General features: G+C 49.0%; 1 protein-coding gene across 1 annotated transcript; it reads right to left on the bottom strand.

Moving 5' to 3' along the window:
• Positions 1–5,322: 5,322 nt before the first annotated feature.
• Positions 5,323–16,886, bottom strand: KRT79 (keratin 79). The gene is made up of 9 exons (XM_004429083.3): positions 16,410–16,886; positions 14,242–14,459; positions 13,135–13,195; positions 12,918–13,013; positions 7,727–7,891; positions 7,383–7,508; positions 6,508–6,728; positions 5,783–5,817; positions 5,323–5,528 (listed from the first exon to the last, which is right to left on the bottom strand). The coding sequence occupies exons 1-9, from the start codon at positions 16,884–16,886 to the stop codon at positions 5,323–5,325; spliced, it is 1,605 nt and encodes a 534-aa protein (XP_004429140.1).
• Between the last annotated feature and the right edge of the window lie 1,580 nt (positions 16,887–18,466).

Raw genomic sequence — 18,466 nt, 5'->3', positions numbered from 1 at the left:
GCTGCTGTGAGGGTCACGGGCAAAGTAATGTATTTGTGAACCACAAAATCCAATTAAAATGTGGATTTTTTCCAGTTTTATTGAGCTATGAGTGACATACAACACTGTATAAGTTTAAGGTGTACAGCATGATGACTTGACATATGTATATATTGCAAAATGATTACCATAATAAGTTTAGGGGCCGGCCCAGTGGCATAGCGGTTAAGTTCGCGCACTCTGCTTCGGCAGCCCAGGGTTCATGGGTTCGGATCTTGGGCACCGACCTATGCACCGCTTATCAAGCCATGCTGTGGCGGTGTCCCACATATAAGGTAGAGAAAGATGGGCATGGATGTTAGCCCAGGGCTAATCTTCCTCAGCAAAAAGAGGAGGATTGGCAAAAGAAGTTAGCTCAGGGCTAATCTTCCTCACCACAAAATAAAAATAAAAAAATAAGTTTAGTTAATGCCATCACCTCATATAGTTACAAAAAAAATTTTTTTCTTTGTGATGAGAACTTTTAGGACTTACTCTCTTAGCAACTTTCAAATATACCATACAGCACTGTTAACTATAATCATCGTGTTGTAATTTACATCCCCAAAACATATTTATCTTATAACTGGAAGTTTCCATCTTTTGACATCTTTCCCCTGCCTCTGGTAACCAAAAACCTGATCTCTTTTTCTATGAGCTTTTTTTAGATTCCACATGTGAGTGAAATCATATGGTATCTGTCTTTCTCCATCTGACTTATTTCACTTAGCATAATGCCCTCAAGGTCCATCCACATTGTTGCAAGCCACAAGATTTCCTTATTTTTTGTGGCTGAATAATATTCTGTTGTATATATATCCCACATCTTCTTTATCCCTTCATCCATTGATGGACACTTAGGTTGTTTCCATGTCTCAACTATTGTGAATAATGCTGTAATGAAGATGGAGGTACAAATATTTCCTCGACATAGTGACTTTTTTTCCTTCAGATATATACCCAGAAGTGGAATTGCTGGATCGTATGGTAGTTCTATTTTTAATTTTTTGAGGAGCCTCCATACTGTTTTCCATAGTGGCTGCACAAATTTACATTCCCACCAACAATACACAAAAACTTTTCTCCACATCCTCACCAAAACTTGTTATCTCTTGTCTTTTTGATAATAACCATTCTAACAGGTGTGATGTGATATCTCATTGTGGAATTGATTTGCATTTCCCTGATGATTAGTGATGTTGAGCACCTTTTCATGTACCTGCTGGCCATTTGAATATCTTCTTTGGGAAAATGTCTATTCAGGTCTTTTGTCCATTTTTTAATTGCATTATTTGTTTTTTTTGCTTTTGAGTTGTATGAGTTATTTATATTTTTTGGATATTAACCCCTTATCAAATATACAGTTTGCAAATATTTTCTCCCATTCCATATGTTGCCTTTTCATTTTATTGATCATTTCTTTTGCTGTGCCGAAGATTTTTGGTTTGATGTAGTCCCACTTGCTTATTTTTTATTTTGTTGCTTACGCCTTAGGTGTCATATCCAAAATATCATTGCCAAGGCCCATGTCAAGAAGCTTTATCCCTGTTTCCTTCTATCGGTTTTATGGTTTCAGTTCTTACGTTTAAGTCTTTAATCCATTAAAGAATTAATTTTTGTGAGTGGTGTAAGATATTTTCATTCTTTTACATGTGGATATCCAATTTTCCCAGCACCATTTATTGAAGAGACTGTCTTTTCTCCATTGAGTATTCCTGGCTCCTTTGTCAAATATTAGTTGGTTGTTTATGCATGGGTTTATTTCTGGGTTCTTGATTCTGTTTTACTGATCTGTGTGTCTCTTTTTATGCCAGTACTGTTTTGATTAATACAGCTTTGTAATATAGTTTGAAATCAGGAGGTGTGTTTCCTCCAGCTTTGTTCTTCTTTCTCGGGATTTCTTTGGCTGTTTGGGGTCTTTTGTGGTTCCACAGGAATTTTAGGATTTTTTTTCTACTTTTGTAAAAAATGCTATTAGAATCTTGATAAACATTGCATTAAATCTATAACTGGCTTTGAATAGTATGGGTAATATTAATTCTTTTAATTAATATTACTAATTAATTTTAACTAATATTACTACTTTTGGTTTAATTAATATTACTTTGGGTAATATTAATTCTTCTTCAAATCCATGAACATGGGATATCTTTCCATTTATTTGTATCTTCTTCAATTTCTTTCATCAATGTCTTGTAGTTTTCAGTCTCAAGATCTTTCACCTCCTTGGTTAAATTTATTGCTAAGTATTTTATTCTTTTTGATGCTATTGTAAATGAGGTCATTTTCTTTATTTCTCTTTCAGGTAATTTGTTTGTTACAGTATAGAAATGCTACTGACTTTTGTATCCTACCACTTTACCGAATTCATTGATTAGATCTAACAGTTATTTGGTGGAGTCTTTAGGATTTTATATATATAAAATCATGTCATCTGCAAATAGAGAAAATTTTACTTCTGCCTTTCCAATTCTGACAGCTTTTATTTCTTTTTCTTGCCAGATTGCTCTGGCTAAGACTTCTAGCACTATACTGAATAGGAGTGGTGAGAGTGGGCATCTTTGTCTTATTCCTGATCTTAGAAGAAAAGCTTTCAACCTTTCACGATGTTAGCTGTGGGCTTGTCATACATGGCCTAGTTTGTTGATAGTTTTTATCATGAATAGGTGTTGAATTTTGTCGAACACTTTTTCTGCATCTATTAAGATGATCATATGATTTTTATCTTTCACCCTACTAATGTGATGGATCACATTTACTGATTTACGTGTGTTAAACCATCCTTGCAACCCAAGGATGAATCCCACTTGATCATGGTGTATAATCCTTTTAATGTGCTGTTTAATTCAGTTTGCTAGAATTTTTTTTTTTGAGGAAGACTGGCCCTGAGCTAACATCTGTTGCCAATCTTCCTCTTTTTTCTCCCCAAAGCCCCGGTACATAGTTGTATATCGTAGTTGTAGGTCCTTCTAGTTCTTCTATGTGGGACGCTGCCTCAGCATGGCTTGATGAATGGTGAGTAGGTCTGCGCCCAGGATCAAAACCTGTGAACCCCGTGCTGCTGAAGCAGAACAAGTGAACTTAACCAGTACACCACCTGACCCGCCCCCCAGTTTGCTAGAATTTTGCTGAGAATTTTTGCATCTATGTTCATCAGGGATATTGGCCTGTAGTTTTCTTTTCTTGTAGTGTCCTTATCTGGCTTTGGTGTCAGGTATCCTGGCCTTGTAAAATGAGTTTAGGATTGTTCCCTTCTATCCAATTTTTTGGAAGAGTTTGAGAAAGATTGGCGTTAATTCTTTAAATGTGTGGTAGAATTCACCCCTGAAGCCATCTGGTCCTGGGCTTTTCTTCTCTGGAAGATTTCTTGATTGCTGATTCCATCTCCTTACTAGTAATTGGTCTGTTCAGATTTTCTATTTCTGTCTGGTTCAGTCTTGGTAGGTTGTATGCTTCTAGGAATTCACCCGTTTCTTCTAGGTTGTCCAGTTTGTTGGTGTATAGCTGTTCGTAGTAGCCTTTTATGATATTTTGTATTTCTGTGGTATCAGTTGTAACATGTCCTCTTTCATTTATAATTTTGTTAATTTGGGTCTTCTCTCTTTTTTCTTGGTGGGTCTAGCTAAAGCTTTGTCAATTTTGTTTATCTTTTCAAAGAACCAAACTCTTAGTCTTTTTAAACTTTTCTATTGTCTTCCTCTTCTCTATTTCATTTATTTCTGCTCTAATCTTTATTATTTCCTTCCTTCTGCTAAATTTGGGCTTAGTTTGTTCCTCTTTGTCTAGGTCTTTGAGGCGTAAAGTTAAGTTGTCTATTTGAGATCTTTCTATTGTCTTGATGTATGCATTTATAGCTGTAAACTTCTCTCTTAGAACAGCTTTTGTGGCAGCCCATAAGTTTTGGTATGTTATTTTTCCATTTTCATTTGTCTCAAGATACTTTTTTCTTTCCCTTTTAATTTTTCCTTTGATTTATTGGTTATTCAGGAGAGTGTTGTTTAATTTCCATGTATTCATGAATTTTCTACTTTTCCTCCTGTTATTGATTTCTAGTTTCATACCACTGTGGTTAGAGAAGATACCTGGTATGATTTCAATCTTCTTGAATTTGCTAAGACTTGTCTGTGTCCTAACACAGACAGAAATGTTCCGTATGCACTTGAGAAAAATATGTGTTCTACCGTTGTTGGAAAAATGTGGATTTTTATTGATGATTGGATGTGAGGGCTGAGAGAAAAATCATCTGACTCCTAGATGATGAGCTGGGAAACCAGAAGCCAGGGGGAAGGAAAGCAAAGGGAACTGATTCTTGTCAAGACCCTCATAAGCCAGACGCTTTACACATGTTCTCATCACACCTTGCTTTTATAAAGAGGAAACTGGGGCTCAGAGAGGTAACATAACTTGCCCAATGTCACACAGCTAGTAATTGGCAGAGCTGGGATTTAAACCCAAGTCTGCCTAGTTCTGAAGCCCAAGATCTCCCCACTGAAAAATCATGCTGCCTGCCCCACAGAGTTAGAGGACTCAATAGCATCAGGGGATGGGCTGGGTATTAGGCAGCTGCTCAGTAGCTGGGACCTGCCTTGAACAACTTACCTATTCCCTCGAGCCTTCTGTGAACTCTGCAAGGGAGTGAGTAAGAGCCGAGGGCTAGAGTGGTGATGGTATTAGGCTAATGTGGTTTTAGCATGGTGATTGGAGCATAGTGAGCATGTGGTTGCTGCTGCCTCCACCATCAGGGGGTTAATCAGTTGACAACTTCAGTTCCCCAGGCAGGACAAACCAGAGCCATAGACAGCTAGCTGCAGTTGCCATTTATTGAGACACATCACAAGCAGAGACAGAGGAGCGGGGTGTGAGTAGATTCAGGGAGGGGGTGGGTCTGGTGGGAGACTGGGGAGGTTGAAGGGCCTTTGGGGACCACGCCCGACTTCCCCCCTCTTCCCCTAGCCTGCCCTGAGCTCAGAGCAGAGGAACTGAGGAAGGTCTAGATGGCCTGGGAAATCCAGCCTCCTCTCAGTGGTCAAAGGTCACCCTCATCTCACCCAAACACGTCGCTCAAGCTGGTGGCCTTAACCTCCCCTCCCATCCCAGTGCAGAATCAAGGCGAAAACCTGGGGAGATTTGAGCCCTTCCCAAAATGCAGATCCCACATTACATGAGAGTGTGGCACGCAAACGCACTGGATCTGTGGTCCTGGAGCTGTTCCCACTCCTAAGGAGGCAGGTGGGGAGGGCAGCAGGGGTGGGGTGAGGGGAGCGGGGAGAAGATTTCAGGGGCCCTGTCTGGCAAGGCTCACAGCTAATACTTCCTGCTGGACGTATTGACTGTGGTGGTCTTCCGCAGGATGGAGGTGCCCCCAGAGACGGGCCCTCCTTTGACAGTGCTGTAGCCCACATTGGTGCTGAAGCCACCCTTACCGGCCCCCCCACACCCTCCCAAGGAGATGCCACCCCCAAAGCCAGCCGCGCCGCCTCTGCACACAGTGGTGGAATTGCCGGTCACCGCTGCAAAGCAAAGGGTCTGGGTGAGGCAGGGCAGCCGTGCTGGGAGAGGGCGGGGATTCCAGAAATCAGTGACGGATGGGAACGAAACCAGGCAGCAGAGCCATGGGAAGTGGAGAGAGAAGCTGGGGCAGGAAGCTCAATCTCCGTGTCCAGGGGCTCAAATGCAGAGAATGTTAGCCTGAGGCCAAGGACAGACTGAGTGGACTGAGCAGAGGACTGGGGCAGGGCCAGGGGCGGGGCAGCAAAATACTCACAGATGCTGACTGCACTGGGACATTCTCCAGACATCCTGGGGAAACAGAACGGCCAGGAGAAGGGGTAGTGGTCGCAGGAGCCCAACCAAAAACCCTCTCCCTCCCTCTCTCTGTCTTTATGGTGGATCAACTCAGTGGGTCAACTCTGGAGGACCAGGGCCCGCGTGACAAGACCAGGAGACGTGAGAAGCACGTGCATGTGGCCACGGTGGGCCTGGTGGCCCTTCCCGCAGGTCCTAAAGCCAGTGCAGCAGAGAAAACAGAACTGCAGCAGGCTGTGCCACCGCACCCTCCCCGTGCCCTCCCCGCCCTCTGCATGCAGACCATGGACAACATCCCTGCTCCAATGGGATGAGAAACAAAGCTCGTGCCAAAACAGAGCTGCCCAGTTTCTAGCTAAGGCACCTTTCTCTACATCTCATAGAGACAGAGATGATGAACTTCCTTCAAAGCTTCCACTGGTGGTGGAATCTGGTGTTAGAAGAGGAACCCTCACTCGTGTTGGACTGCCAGCCACCATAAGGATTACCAACGGCTGTGCCAACCGAGGAAATGTCAACAGAGCAGTGAATACAAGTGGAGAGTCTCTCTCGGGGATGAGTTAGGAGCCCAGCTCCCTGGTTCCTCTCTCATCCCTATGGCCCCAGCACCAGAGCCAACCACATGGGTTCTCCCATAGGGCAGGGCTGGAGAGCCCTCTGAATCAGGGCAGAAGGGGCTACCACCTGCTCTCCTCGCCCTCCAGCAGCTTGCGGTAGGTGGCGATCTCCACGTCCAGGGCCAGCTTGACATTCATGAGGGCCTGGTAGTCGCGCAGCAGCCGGGCCAGGTCCTCCTTGGCCTGGTGCAGGGCTGCGTCCAGGTCCCCAAGCTTCTTCTGAGCATCCTTCAATGCCAGATCCCCACGCTTCTCGGCTTCCACGATAGCAGTCTGCAGCTGCTGGCACTGCCCCGAGGAGGAGAGGTGTTGGGAACACTCTCCAGGTCATCGCATGCATGTCTCTGCCCTTAAGCCAAGCATCACCATCCCCAGCCCCATCCCCAATCCCAACCAACTGGGAAAGAAAGAAAGCAGAAATATTCATCTGAGAGAGGAGATGCTATTACACCAGCAGGATCATGAGCACCACTGGGAAAGTTCTTATTGAGTCTAATCTTAGTCCCTCCTGTTGCAGCTCAGCCCAGTGCCTCAAAAGAGATAAAATAAATAATACAACCTCACCATTAACCAAATGCTTCCATCTGATCTGGGGAAGAGCCCACGCTTTTTAGCCATGCCGTAAATGGGGTCAGCAGCCGTGACCTGGACCCTTGAACCCTCAGCTGCCTGCTCTGAGCTCCTGGAGATGGGTTCAATCTCCTTGGAGCAGGTCGCACCACCTGCTCTACCACTAATGTGCTGTGTAACCTTGGACAAGTCCCTTCCCTTCTCTGGGCCTCAATTTCCTCTCCTGTAAAAGGAGATCTCGATGGTCCAGCATCCGAGTGTGTAGTGACCATAGGGAGAAGAGCAGGTCTCACCCGTCAGCACGACAAGGAGAAGGCCCCACACCCGTGCCAACAACCGGGCCTCACCCTCAGGCCCCCACCAGATGCCCACCTGCTTCTTGGCGGCATCCACCTCACCCTGCAGCCTCTGGACGGTGCGGGTGAGCTCAGCAATCTCGTTCTTGGTGTCCCGCAGGCTGTCCCCATGCTTCCCGGCGGTCACCTGCAGCTCCTCGTACTGGAGGCCAAAGAAGTGGCAGTGAGCTGTCAGATAGTGCCAGGCCCACATGGGTGACCACTGCCCCCCGGACCCACTCTCATAGCTGGAGGCCCCTGCACAGGCTGGATGTGTCCGGTCCTTGGCCCCCAAGGAGCCCAGTGGCCCAGGCCTCTCACAATGGGGGACGGTCTGTGTCCAGTCCCAGCCCACATACCTGAGTCAGCCACTCTTCTCACCTGGGTCTGGTACCAGGCCTCGGCCTCAGCCCTGCTCCTCTGGGCAATCAGCTCGTACTGGGCCTTGACCTCGGCGATGATGCTGTCCAGGTCAAGGTCGCGGTTGTTGTCCATGGAGAGGATGACATTGGTGTCAGACACGTGGGTCTGCACTTGGCTCAGCTCCTGCAGAAACAGAAATAGCTGCCACCAGCGTCCCTGCCCCAGGCCCCCGGGAGGCAGCTGAGGGGTGAAGGACAGGGTCCCCAGGTGGCTTCAGGAGGCCTTTGCTCCACCCTAGAAGGAAGCTACAAGTGCAAGGAAAGGCCTCCGTCTGCCTACCTGTGAAATGGGCTGCCATTTTTCTAGACTTCATTTCTTTTTGTGGATTTGCAGGCTTCCAAGAGATTAACAAGGAGCACTCAGGCTGGCCCCAGGCCCTGAACCAGCACCTTTGCTAGTCTCTTTAATCCTCAGAGCAACCTGTGAGGCAGGCAGGGCCACAGCGGCCCACAGGGTGCCTTTGTGCAAATTGGGAAAAGGCTTTGCTCTGGGCAGAGGCAGCCCATCCCAGTGCCCAGGGAGCTGGGCATGGGCCTTATTCGAACCACACTCTCCACTCAGCCAGTCAACAACCTGCACCACCGTTCATGGCGATCCTGACATAGGCAAGAGAGGAAAGAGGCTCGGAAAAGAGAAGTGACACATCCAAGGTCACCAGATCCAAGGTGATCCAGTCTGAGTGACGGGAACCAGTCAGTTGAAGGACAAATCCCCGGTGGGTTCCTCTAGAATACACTGATATTTACAGACATGGTGATGTTCTCAGACCCTCCCTGTGTTTCTAGGACTGTCAGCTTTCACATATAAACAGGCACATAAAGATGCCATGAACAGCAGATTTCGTTCTGTGTTCTGGCTTTGAGACCAGTTCCATCACTGCCATGGCTCCCAATGGGCTCTGCCTCTGTCTCCCATGGATCTTCTGGCCCTAACCCCAGCTCTGATCAAAGAACTCATCCACTCAGCGCCCCTCAGCGGCTCCCAAAGGGGAGAGAAACTTCCCTCTAAAAGTCAATACCTTCCAACAAATTCTGGTCCTGCCTCCAGCTTTTCTCACACATTGGCCCTTCACTGCAGCCAGTAGGATTATAGTAGACAGAGATGGAGTAACAACAACAACCCTCACTCACTGAGCGTTCCCTGTGGTCAGGCACTGTGTTAGCCACTTGACAGACACAAACTCATTACATGCCCTTTTCCAATAGCACAAAGACTAACGGGCCCAAAACACAACTAATAAGTCTCAAACCTGGGGAGTCTGAGACCAGAATCTGAGATGACATAGACTGACGTAAGATAGACAGAAATAAAGAGAGAGAGAACTACCAAAGGCAAACCAATGTCCATACTGACACGGATTTAGATTATTAAATTACATTGTCTTTTAAAAGGTGTAGTGGGTTGTCGGGTAGGGACAGAAATCCAATCACTGAAACATTTGCAGTTTAGTGAAAAGACATGAGTTCTGGAGACAGACAAAGCTACGTTCAAGTCCCCAACCTGACATTCACCAGCTGTGGGACAGGTAGTCACTAAGACTCGCGATACCCCGTCCCCTCTTCTGTAAAATGGCGGTGATAATACCTTCCCCATGCAGTTGATGGGAGGACTCAGATCCATACATGGCCCATGGTGGGTGCTCAGTAAAAGGCATTGTTTACCCAGACTTCTCTGAAGGTCAGTCAAGACCATAAGGAATATTTGCTACAGATAACATCGTTTTGTCACAGCCAGGCATTATCTTCTTCCCCACCATGACAGCACTGCCAGCATCGTCTTGCAGCATCACCCCCTCACCCTCTCCAGCTCAGGGTCCCTCTACAATCCCATGCCAGAGCATGGTCCTGAGGAAAATCAACTTGGAATTTTTAAGACAAGGAGGCAAAACTATCTACCGGATACCACCAAGAATGGATAAGGGTGATCTTGCTAAAACAAGAAGATAAAAAGTTCAGGCTTTCCAAAGAAACAAAACAGATGTGAGTGGAGAGGGAAGAGCTCTGTGGATTAAAAGGGGTGTGTCTCTTTAGACACCGGGGACCCCGAGGGGAAGAGATAGTGGAGAGCACCTGGGCGTGGGGGAGCCGGAGAGGCCGGTGATGTCACTGGAGCAAGGGCTGGATCCCACGGGGACCTCGCAGGCCAGGGGGAGGCCTCGAGGCTGCTTTCCTGCCCTATAAGATGCCAGGGATTGCTGGCTGGCCCTCCAGATTTCCTCGAGATCTGGCTGGACCAAAACCAGACCATGAAGTCAATTACCGAGTGCCGTATTGGCAATTACGGTTGATATGCAAACAGGAATGACTGCTCTGGCCTTCATTCTTACCCCTAAGGAGGCACAGAAAGGCGATGAGGAACTCTGACAGGAAGTGACCCCGGCTGGGTTCCTAGCTCGCATTTCTTGTCCACCTCTTCACCTAATTCTCCCACATGCTGATGCCCTCCCCAAGCACACCGGGCTCTGATGCCTCCTTCGCTGCGCCAGCTGGGGTCTCAGCTGGCAGGATCTTCCTGCTCCTGCATTAGAAGTCCCACCCTTCCTTCAAAATCCAACTCTAACGCCATCTCCTTTGAAGCTCCCCTAGCCTTCCCAGGAAGGGTCAGCCACAGCCTACTCCATGCTCCTTGTCCCTGTCCCAACATGGCTCTCCCCACATGGTAACTCAGCGCAAGACTGCAGACCTCCCAAAGGCAGGTACTTGTCGTTCTGTTGCCATGTGAAAGGCACTCGGTAATATGTGTTAAATGAACAAGGGAAAGCAAAGGAAAGGAACGCTGGGTATGCCAGACATGTGCCTGAGATGGTAGGAAAGCCAATGCCTACCCATTCAGAGAAGAGGGGGCTAGGCACCCTTGACCTGGTCTAAAAGAGAGAAGAACCTAAGAGAGAAGAATGAGGAAGCCCCAAACAATGAATGACCATCAAGGATCCCAGTAAAGAAGAAACTGGGGAGGCAGCTAAGGAATCAGCGTGATGGCACAGAATACTCCCCAACAAGCTCCATCCTGACGGGGCACATAGAGATGTCGGAAGGAGAGTGACACAGCCAAGAATGAGTCAGGGAAATGCTAAGGCCAGTGGACAGGAGCTGTTAGATAAGCTCAAGGCGAGAAGAAGGGAGGCAGCATTGGGCTAACCCTATAGAAGGCCCAGGAAAAGCCAACAACTCAACTGCTATGTCATTTGCCTATTTTCCAACAAGGAGAACAGTCATCTAAACCAAGACAGACACAGAGTATGAGATGCCTTGGCTTTTTTGGGGACCTAAGGGGTCCAGGTCAGAGGAGAGTATTCTGGGAGGCCATGGGAATTGTGAAGGACATGAACACCCCAGGTGATCCTTGAGAAACAGGGAGGGTAGAAGAGGTTCTAGAACCCTAGACACAGCAAATGCAAATGTCCTCCTTTTTAAAGAAATGAGATTTAGACTTCTCCAAGTTAAACTTAATATCAATCTCCTATGAACTTCTAGAATGAATTATAAAATGTATGAGAGGCATGGAGTCAGCAAGAATTCCCTAAGGAAAAGTCAAACCAAATGGACTTCATTTTCTTCCGTGGTTATATTACCCAACCGCTAAGGACTGCCATTGTTTTTGAGCAAGACTTTCACAGCATTCTTGAATGTAAGATAGAAAAATGAGGGCCAGATGATGGTATGGTTAATTGGATTTTAAAGTAGCTGAGCCACTTGACCCACAAATTATTGATGAGTGGAGTGAGGTCAGCGTGGTGGGAAGGCACCATTGAAGACCTAGTTCTTGGATTAGGGCTCTGTTCTTGTCCCTGTCTGCCTTAACACACTTACCAATGATTTACACTGAAATTTATTAAATATCAAAAGTGAAAGTTTATCAGGTCTGCAGATAACCCTAAGCTGGGGCATCACTGATCTATCTAATTATCCAGTTGGACATTTGCAATACCTGGACAGGAGAATCAAGTTTCCAAGTGCCCACAATGACCTAAAATGACGGAATAAAACCACAAAAAAATTTCATAGGAAAAAAGGGGATCATTAACTCTTACATTCGGTTTCAAAAATTCAACCGCCCAAGTACGGGAGGTTGGAGGAGAGTGGATGCATGTCTCGTTTGAAAGCATTCATGTGAAAAAACCCAGGGGGGTTTTAAGGAGCAAACATTGTGAAATGGTTTCTAAAAATAACACATAACAAATGCAGTATTAGGCTGCAAGAATAGAAGTCTGTATCAGTAACCTCCCGCCCCGCCCCTCTGTTTTCTGAGTTCTGGACCAAGAACCCTGTTTCCTGAACTTCCTCACATGCCACAGATGTCAGCCCCAATCGTCTTGACCTCTAAAGGGTTGTCATATGGAAGACATATGTCACATGGAAGATAGTTGGATATGTGCAAGCCAAAGGGCAGAATCAGGGCCAGTCAAGAGCAGAAGTCATGGGAAGAAGACTCAAGTCAGCTTTCTAATAAAGTTGCTCAACAATGGAAATGCCTGCCCTAAAAAACAGTGTGCTCCCTGCCGCTAGAGGTATTCGAGTAGAGGCTACATGATCCCCCGTCAGGGATATTCGAGGAAAGGCTCTTGTACCAAGTGGAAGGCTGGCCTTGAGGTCCCTATCGAGTCTAAGAGTGTATGATTCTATGATCTACTTGTGCTAATTTCAACCCTCTCACCCTCATCTTCAAAGCCCCCTTATTTCCTCTAGATTCTGTGATCTACCCACTAGCCACACTTCACCTCCTGCTTCAACCTGGAATCTCAGTCACCACCCCACCCCCACCCATCTCTGCTTCCCCATCCCTTGCTCCAATACGAACTGGGTGAGAAGGGAAACAGGACAAGACTTTGAAGTCCAAGAACCAGGTTTTAATTCCAGCACTGCCTCCAACTAGCTACGTGACAATGGGCAAGTTACTCTGAACTGCAGTGTCCCTAACTATAAATGGAGACAACAACAGGACCTATATTACCGAGTTGTTGAGAGGATTATGTAAAAATCTTAGCCCACTGCCTGGCCCATCATTAAGCACTTAATACACAGAAGCTTGTATTAATTAAAGGTCCAGGTTCCATCTTCTACCAATTAAATTGCACTGGTGAATTCAGATCAGCCCTCCAGGGGAATCTGCAATGATGTATGTAATTATCCCTGTCCATTGGCCATCTCACCATGTCATAGAGATGATTCAGGAAGTCGAGCTCCTCGCTCAAGGTGCCCACTTTGCCATGTAGGTCCATCCGGCCCATGTACGCGGCATCCACATCCTGGGGGCAAGGGAGAGAGCAGAGCAGAGGCTCAGCCCCCAGGGCTCTCACCTCTCTGAGTCAGCCCAGCCCCCTGGCAGCCAAAACACCACCTGCTCCCACTCTCCACTGCCCCGCTCACCTTCTTGAGCACCACGAACTCATTCTCCGAGGCCGTGCGCTTGTTGATTTCATCCTCGTACCTGTTACACAGGGAAGACCCAGGCCGGGCTCAGTCGAGTTCTGCCTTTTAAGGGCACTGGACCCTCCTGGCTTTTAGGAAGCCCTGATGGGTCCCATATTGGCCAGTAGCACCTTTGGGGAGCAGTTCTGTCATGCAGCTAACCAGTAAAGAAACTTGGGTACAGTCTCTAAATATTCCTCCCAGCCCCCTTTTGAGGAAATGGGCCCAGAATTTGTGCAATAATATGGCAATCAAGAGCAGCCATCTCTGGATCAGAGCCCTTAGGAGGCTTTATAGGGACAGGTGAAGATATGTCGACAGCGGTTAACCTCTGCACTCACTTTCAACAACAGGATGTCATTTAAAACAACTAACTCTCTCCAACTGCTTTTGCTGACACTTTAAGGTTTAGAAATTGCTAGGGTCAAGTTATTGGAAAAGTTATGAAAATCATAAATATACATATCAACCAATCATAATATGTGAACCTTATTTGGATCTTTATTTAAACAAACTGTATTTTTAAAATTTATGAGATGACTGGAAACTCAAAACTGACTGGATATTTGACAATATTGAGGAATTACTGTTTTAAAAGTTTTGGGTGTGATTATGGCATTGTGTTTATATTTTACTAAGGCAAGTTATGTAGACGAACTATGTGAATATATCCAGTGAAATCTGTGTGAATGAAACAATGTGATGGCTGGGATTTGCCTCAAGACAGTGAGGGAGGAGGGGAAGTGAGTAGCGATATGGATGACACAAGACCGGCTGCGAGCTGATAGTTAGGAAGGCTGGATAATGAGAACATCGAGGTTCATTTCACTATTCTCCCTACCTTATAATAAAGAGTTTTTAAATTATGAACAACAATACACAAACAGTGAAACAATTCTCCAGGAGGCAATGGGTCCAGAGCCTGAGCACCCAGGGGAAGCAGCATTGTCTGTGTGCTCCCCCAGGTGGGTCCCAGGACCTGGGAAAGGGGAGACCCTCTCCTGGGAGATTTCCCACCCTGCCCCCTCCCCTCTAGCCATGGCCCTAGCCCCTCGCCCTCCTCACTTGTTCCTGAAGTCCTCCACCTGATCCTGCACGTTCCTCAGCTCCAAGTCCAGCCTCCCCCGCTCGCTCTGGTGGTTGTCCAGCTGCCTCCGCAGGTTGCCCAGGTAGTTCTCAAAGAGGGGTTCCAGGTTCCTGGTGACGCGTGAGTTCTGGCCCTGCTCCTGCAGCAGGGCCCACTTGGTCTCCAGCACCTTATTCTGCTGCTCCAGGAACCTCACCTGAGCCACAGCAAAAAGGGTGGGCTGGCGCCAGCCCCCAGCCCCCGGAGGAACCGAGGACGGGGCCCATCGTCACCATCCATCCCCGACCAAGACATCACAGGGGCAGTGCAGACCTATGCCTTGCTGAGGGGACGAGTTCCTGAGGGAACAATCCTTGCTGGAAACAGTCCAATCCTATGACAAGGACTCTAAAGAGTTAATAAACATGAAAGCCCCGGCTCAGTCATTTACGAGTTGGTGACAGTCAAGTCACTTCTCTCTGGGTCTCCCTTTCTCACTTGTCCTAGGTAAACTGGCCCAGATCAATGTTTCTGAACCCTAATTCTGCAGCAAAATCAACTGTTAAAAATGCAGGTTCATGCATATATATACAAATACATATGTATACACACACATACAGAGAAAGAAAGAAAATGTGACAAAATGTTAAAAATTGGTGAATCTGGGTGACAGAATATATAGGAATATGTTGTACTATTCTTACAACTTTTCTGTAAATTTGACATTTTATTTTTTTAAGAAAATTTTTAATATGGGTGCCCAGCCCTATCTCTTTAGACTGAGAAGGTGGCCCATGGCGTGGGTTTAACCCAAGGAGCTCTCTGCCCAGCCAGGGTTCTGAGACACCTGACACAGACAACCTCTCAGGCCCCCAGCAACCAGGCCGTGATTCTGAGAGCCTGAGAAAGGTTTTTGCTGGTGTGACCTCTGGGACAGTCCCACAGAAGAACCAAAAGTCACTAGGGGAGAAGGTGAGGAGGTGGGTGGAACGGCTTGCTTCACCCTCTGCCAGTTTCTCCAGGTCCCACCTGCACAGCAGCCCGGGCCCGCAGTCACGCGGCCTGGGGCACCATGCAGAAGGTGCACCTGCCATGAGAAGTGAGGAGACCTCTTAGTGCCAAGGACCATGGTGCCCACGAACCTGAGTCCCAAGCCCACCTCTACCTCCAAGTACCTGTATGAACCTGGGCAAATCACTTGACCTGTCTAGGCTTTGGTTTTTTCTTCTTAAAAATGGGCACAATATCACCTATTCTGATTCCTCATGGGACACTGTGAGTATCACATGAGACAGAGGATGTGAATGTCCTTTGGGAACCCACAAATCACTGAACCAAGGGATGGTCATCCACCAGGATTTTCCCCATCATGGTCCCACTGCCTGGGGTCTCAGGGTGGAGGTAGACAATGCAGCAAAATGGACCTGGAAATGCCCGAGAACAGTACCAGAGCTGCCCGGTCAGCCTGGAGGCCAGGGAAGGAGTCAGAGCGCTCCCCATCTGGGAGAGACCAAACTCCAAGCCCCAGGTCGTGGTGACCTGGTGACCACTGTCCCCATTGTCTACACAGACTGAGCTTCTTGGCTGGAACAGCCAGGAGGAATTGGAGAAGCAAAAAGGGGACTTCCCCTAAGACTCCCCCCATTGCGTCCTGATCACATCTTTGTCCTTAGGCCTCCCCCAACACTCGGAACAGGGGACAGACAGGGCTCCTTGGGTAACTTGTTTGACACCTGAGCCAGTTTCTCCAGCTGTAAAATGACAAGAGGCAATAGGGCCACTCCTAGTGCTAAGAGGAGCACTGAGGACAATCTTAATTGTGCAGTGAGGCTGCTGTGTAATCATATTAATGATGACTGTAGGAAAGGCTGCAACACCGTCAGGGGGGCTTGGCCAACAGGCCTCATGAGTAGACTTGAGATTCACCCAAGCAATTACAGGAAAGACCCAGAAGACTGTCTCCAGTCATCCACTCTGGGTGTCCCAGGTTCAGGCCAGAAGAGCTCCAAAAGTCATTCCATCAACCCCTCACCTCCCCTCACCCCCTCCCCCTCCACCCCCACCCCCAGTGCACATGGGCTACAATAGCCTCCTCCCAGCCCACCCTCTCTTAGGCCCCTGCTTCTAGCACGAGGGCACCTTCCTGCCTCCTTCCACCTCAGCCCACCTTGTCGATGAAGGAGGCGAATTTATTGTTGAGGGTCTTGATTTGCTCCCGCTCCTGGGTGCGCACCCGCTGGATCTCAGGGTCTATCTCCACGTTGAGGGGGGTCAGCAGGCTCTGGTTGACAGTGACTTCCTGGATGCCTCCAGGAGGACAGACGGGCCCGAACGTCTGCCTGCCAGCCCCCAGGCCTGTGTAGGCCCTGCTGCCAAAGACGAAGCCTCCCAGGGCCTGCCCTGACGATGCCCCACCAGCCACGCTGACCGAGATGCTCTTGCTGCCCCCCAAGTTATGGAGGCTCCGGCTGCCAAAGTTGCCCATGCTGGGGCCACAATGGGCCCCCCCACCACTGCCACTGCTCCGGGACACCGTCACCGAGCTGAAGCTGGTGCGGGCCCGGGACCCGCCCCCTCCACTGGCAGAGTTGGTGCTGAAGCCCCCTTTGGTGGAGAACATCTGCCGAGACACAGAGGATTTCATGGCTGTCAGAGGGGCTACAGCACTGGCCGAGAGAGCTAGAGGGAACGCAGTGAGCTGCTGGCCCACTGATGGGCTTTTTATCTTTTCCCAACTGGGCTGGCTCCTGGGCTCCACAGACACTCCTGCCCCATTGCCCCAGGAGGAGAGGGAGGGGCCCTGTGGGCCAGGGAAGTCCCCTCTCCGCCAGCAAGAGGGAGGGGCTGCTCCCAGTTGTCGCCTGTGCTCCAGAGCTGGAGCTGAGCCGGGACCATCTGGGGCAGGATGCCACTTTCTCTCCCCAGGGCTCTCCTGACTTGGAACAGGATGATACGGGCTCCCACGGCCACCCCCACCACCCAGGTGCCAGCTTGCTCTCCTCTCACCCAGCCCTGTGGCCACTATCAATGGGGCTCTGTTCTGTGGAGTTTGTCCCCGGCCCTTGTCTGTTGTAAGCCAAGGCCCCAGGGCCCAGGCTGTGAAGGTGGTAAGGGAGGGCGCGTTGGGCAATGGGCTGTGGAGAGAGTGCCCAGGCCTGCTCCAGTCCCACCCTCCCAGCCCACGGCCTCACTGCCTCGCACAGGTCCAGGGTGGGGGGCCCAGGTGAGAGAGTGGGGTGGGGGCGGGCTTCTCTTCTGTCACACACTGGCAGACTGTCTGCTGGGTGGAGACCCTGTGCTGGGCACAGTGGAAACAAGGACAGAAAGAGGGTCCCTGCCCAACCATGGGGCCTGGGCACAGGATGAGGACAGAGAAGGCCTCGGCTCCTCAGGCAGTGCCCCGAAGCCGGGGAGGTGACGGGGCCAAGCACACTCTTCTGGGGGCTGAAGAGAAACAGGGGTCTTCAACCATTGTCTGAGACCCCTGACCTACTGCCCCACAGCAGAGCCTCCCCAGAAGGGCCCAGCCACTTTGGAGAGAGCTGGAGGTGGGTGGAGGATACATCCCGTCCTGGCTGGACATAGGTACCGATCCAAGAATTATGTGTATGTTACAACATTCCCGTCTTCCCAGCCCACGAGGAGCCCGACGCTTGATTCAGAAAGGACATAGGACCACTCCCACAGCCCAAGGAAGTCAGGCGGAGAGCAGGCCTACTCCAGGCCCAGATGAGGCTGTGGGATGCTCTCCCAGGGCCACTGGGAGACTGTAAGTGGCTCCCAGCTGCATGAACAAGTTGAACCTAGCTCCCAGGAGGAGCACTCACAGAACTAGTCCCTCAATGCCCAAGAGGAGATGGTCCTCCCTGCTAGGATACCAGGCATTTGGGAGAGCCAGCTAGGAGATGAATCCCCACTGAGCTGTGTGTCCTTGGGCAGCTCTCGACCTCTCTGGGCCACCTTGCCTCCTCCTATAAGCAGGGCCCACCATGGAAGTCCTTTCGAAAAGCACTGGCCTGCGATTCCAGGACCGAGCTGCCGTCACTTCCCACTGACCTCTGTCTCTTGTCCCCGAGGCTGCAATCGCTATCTCAGCCTCCCTTATCTCTCCCCACGGGGGCGTGGGAGGGGGAGATGGTTGATCGCGGGTGGGCCCGAGTGATGTCAGCCCTCTGAGTCAGGCGCGTGGCCCGGCTGGGCGATGGGAGTAGAGTCGGCTATAAA

This window comes from Ceratotherium simum, chromosome 17 (assembly GCF_057802395.1).
Source record: "Ceratotherium simum simum isolate JZ-2026a chromosome 17, ASM5780239v1, whole genome shotgun sequence".
In the NCBI taxonomy this organism is placed as follows: Eukaryota; Metazoa; Chordata; class Mammalia; order Perissodactyla; family Rhinocerotidae; genus Ceratotherium; species Ceratotherium simum.
This window is presented reverse-complemented; position numbering and strand designations above follow the sequence as displayed.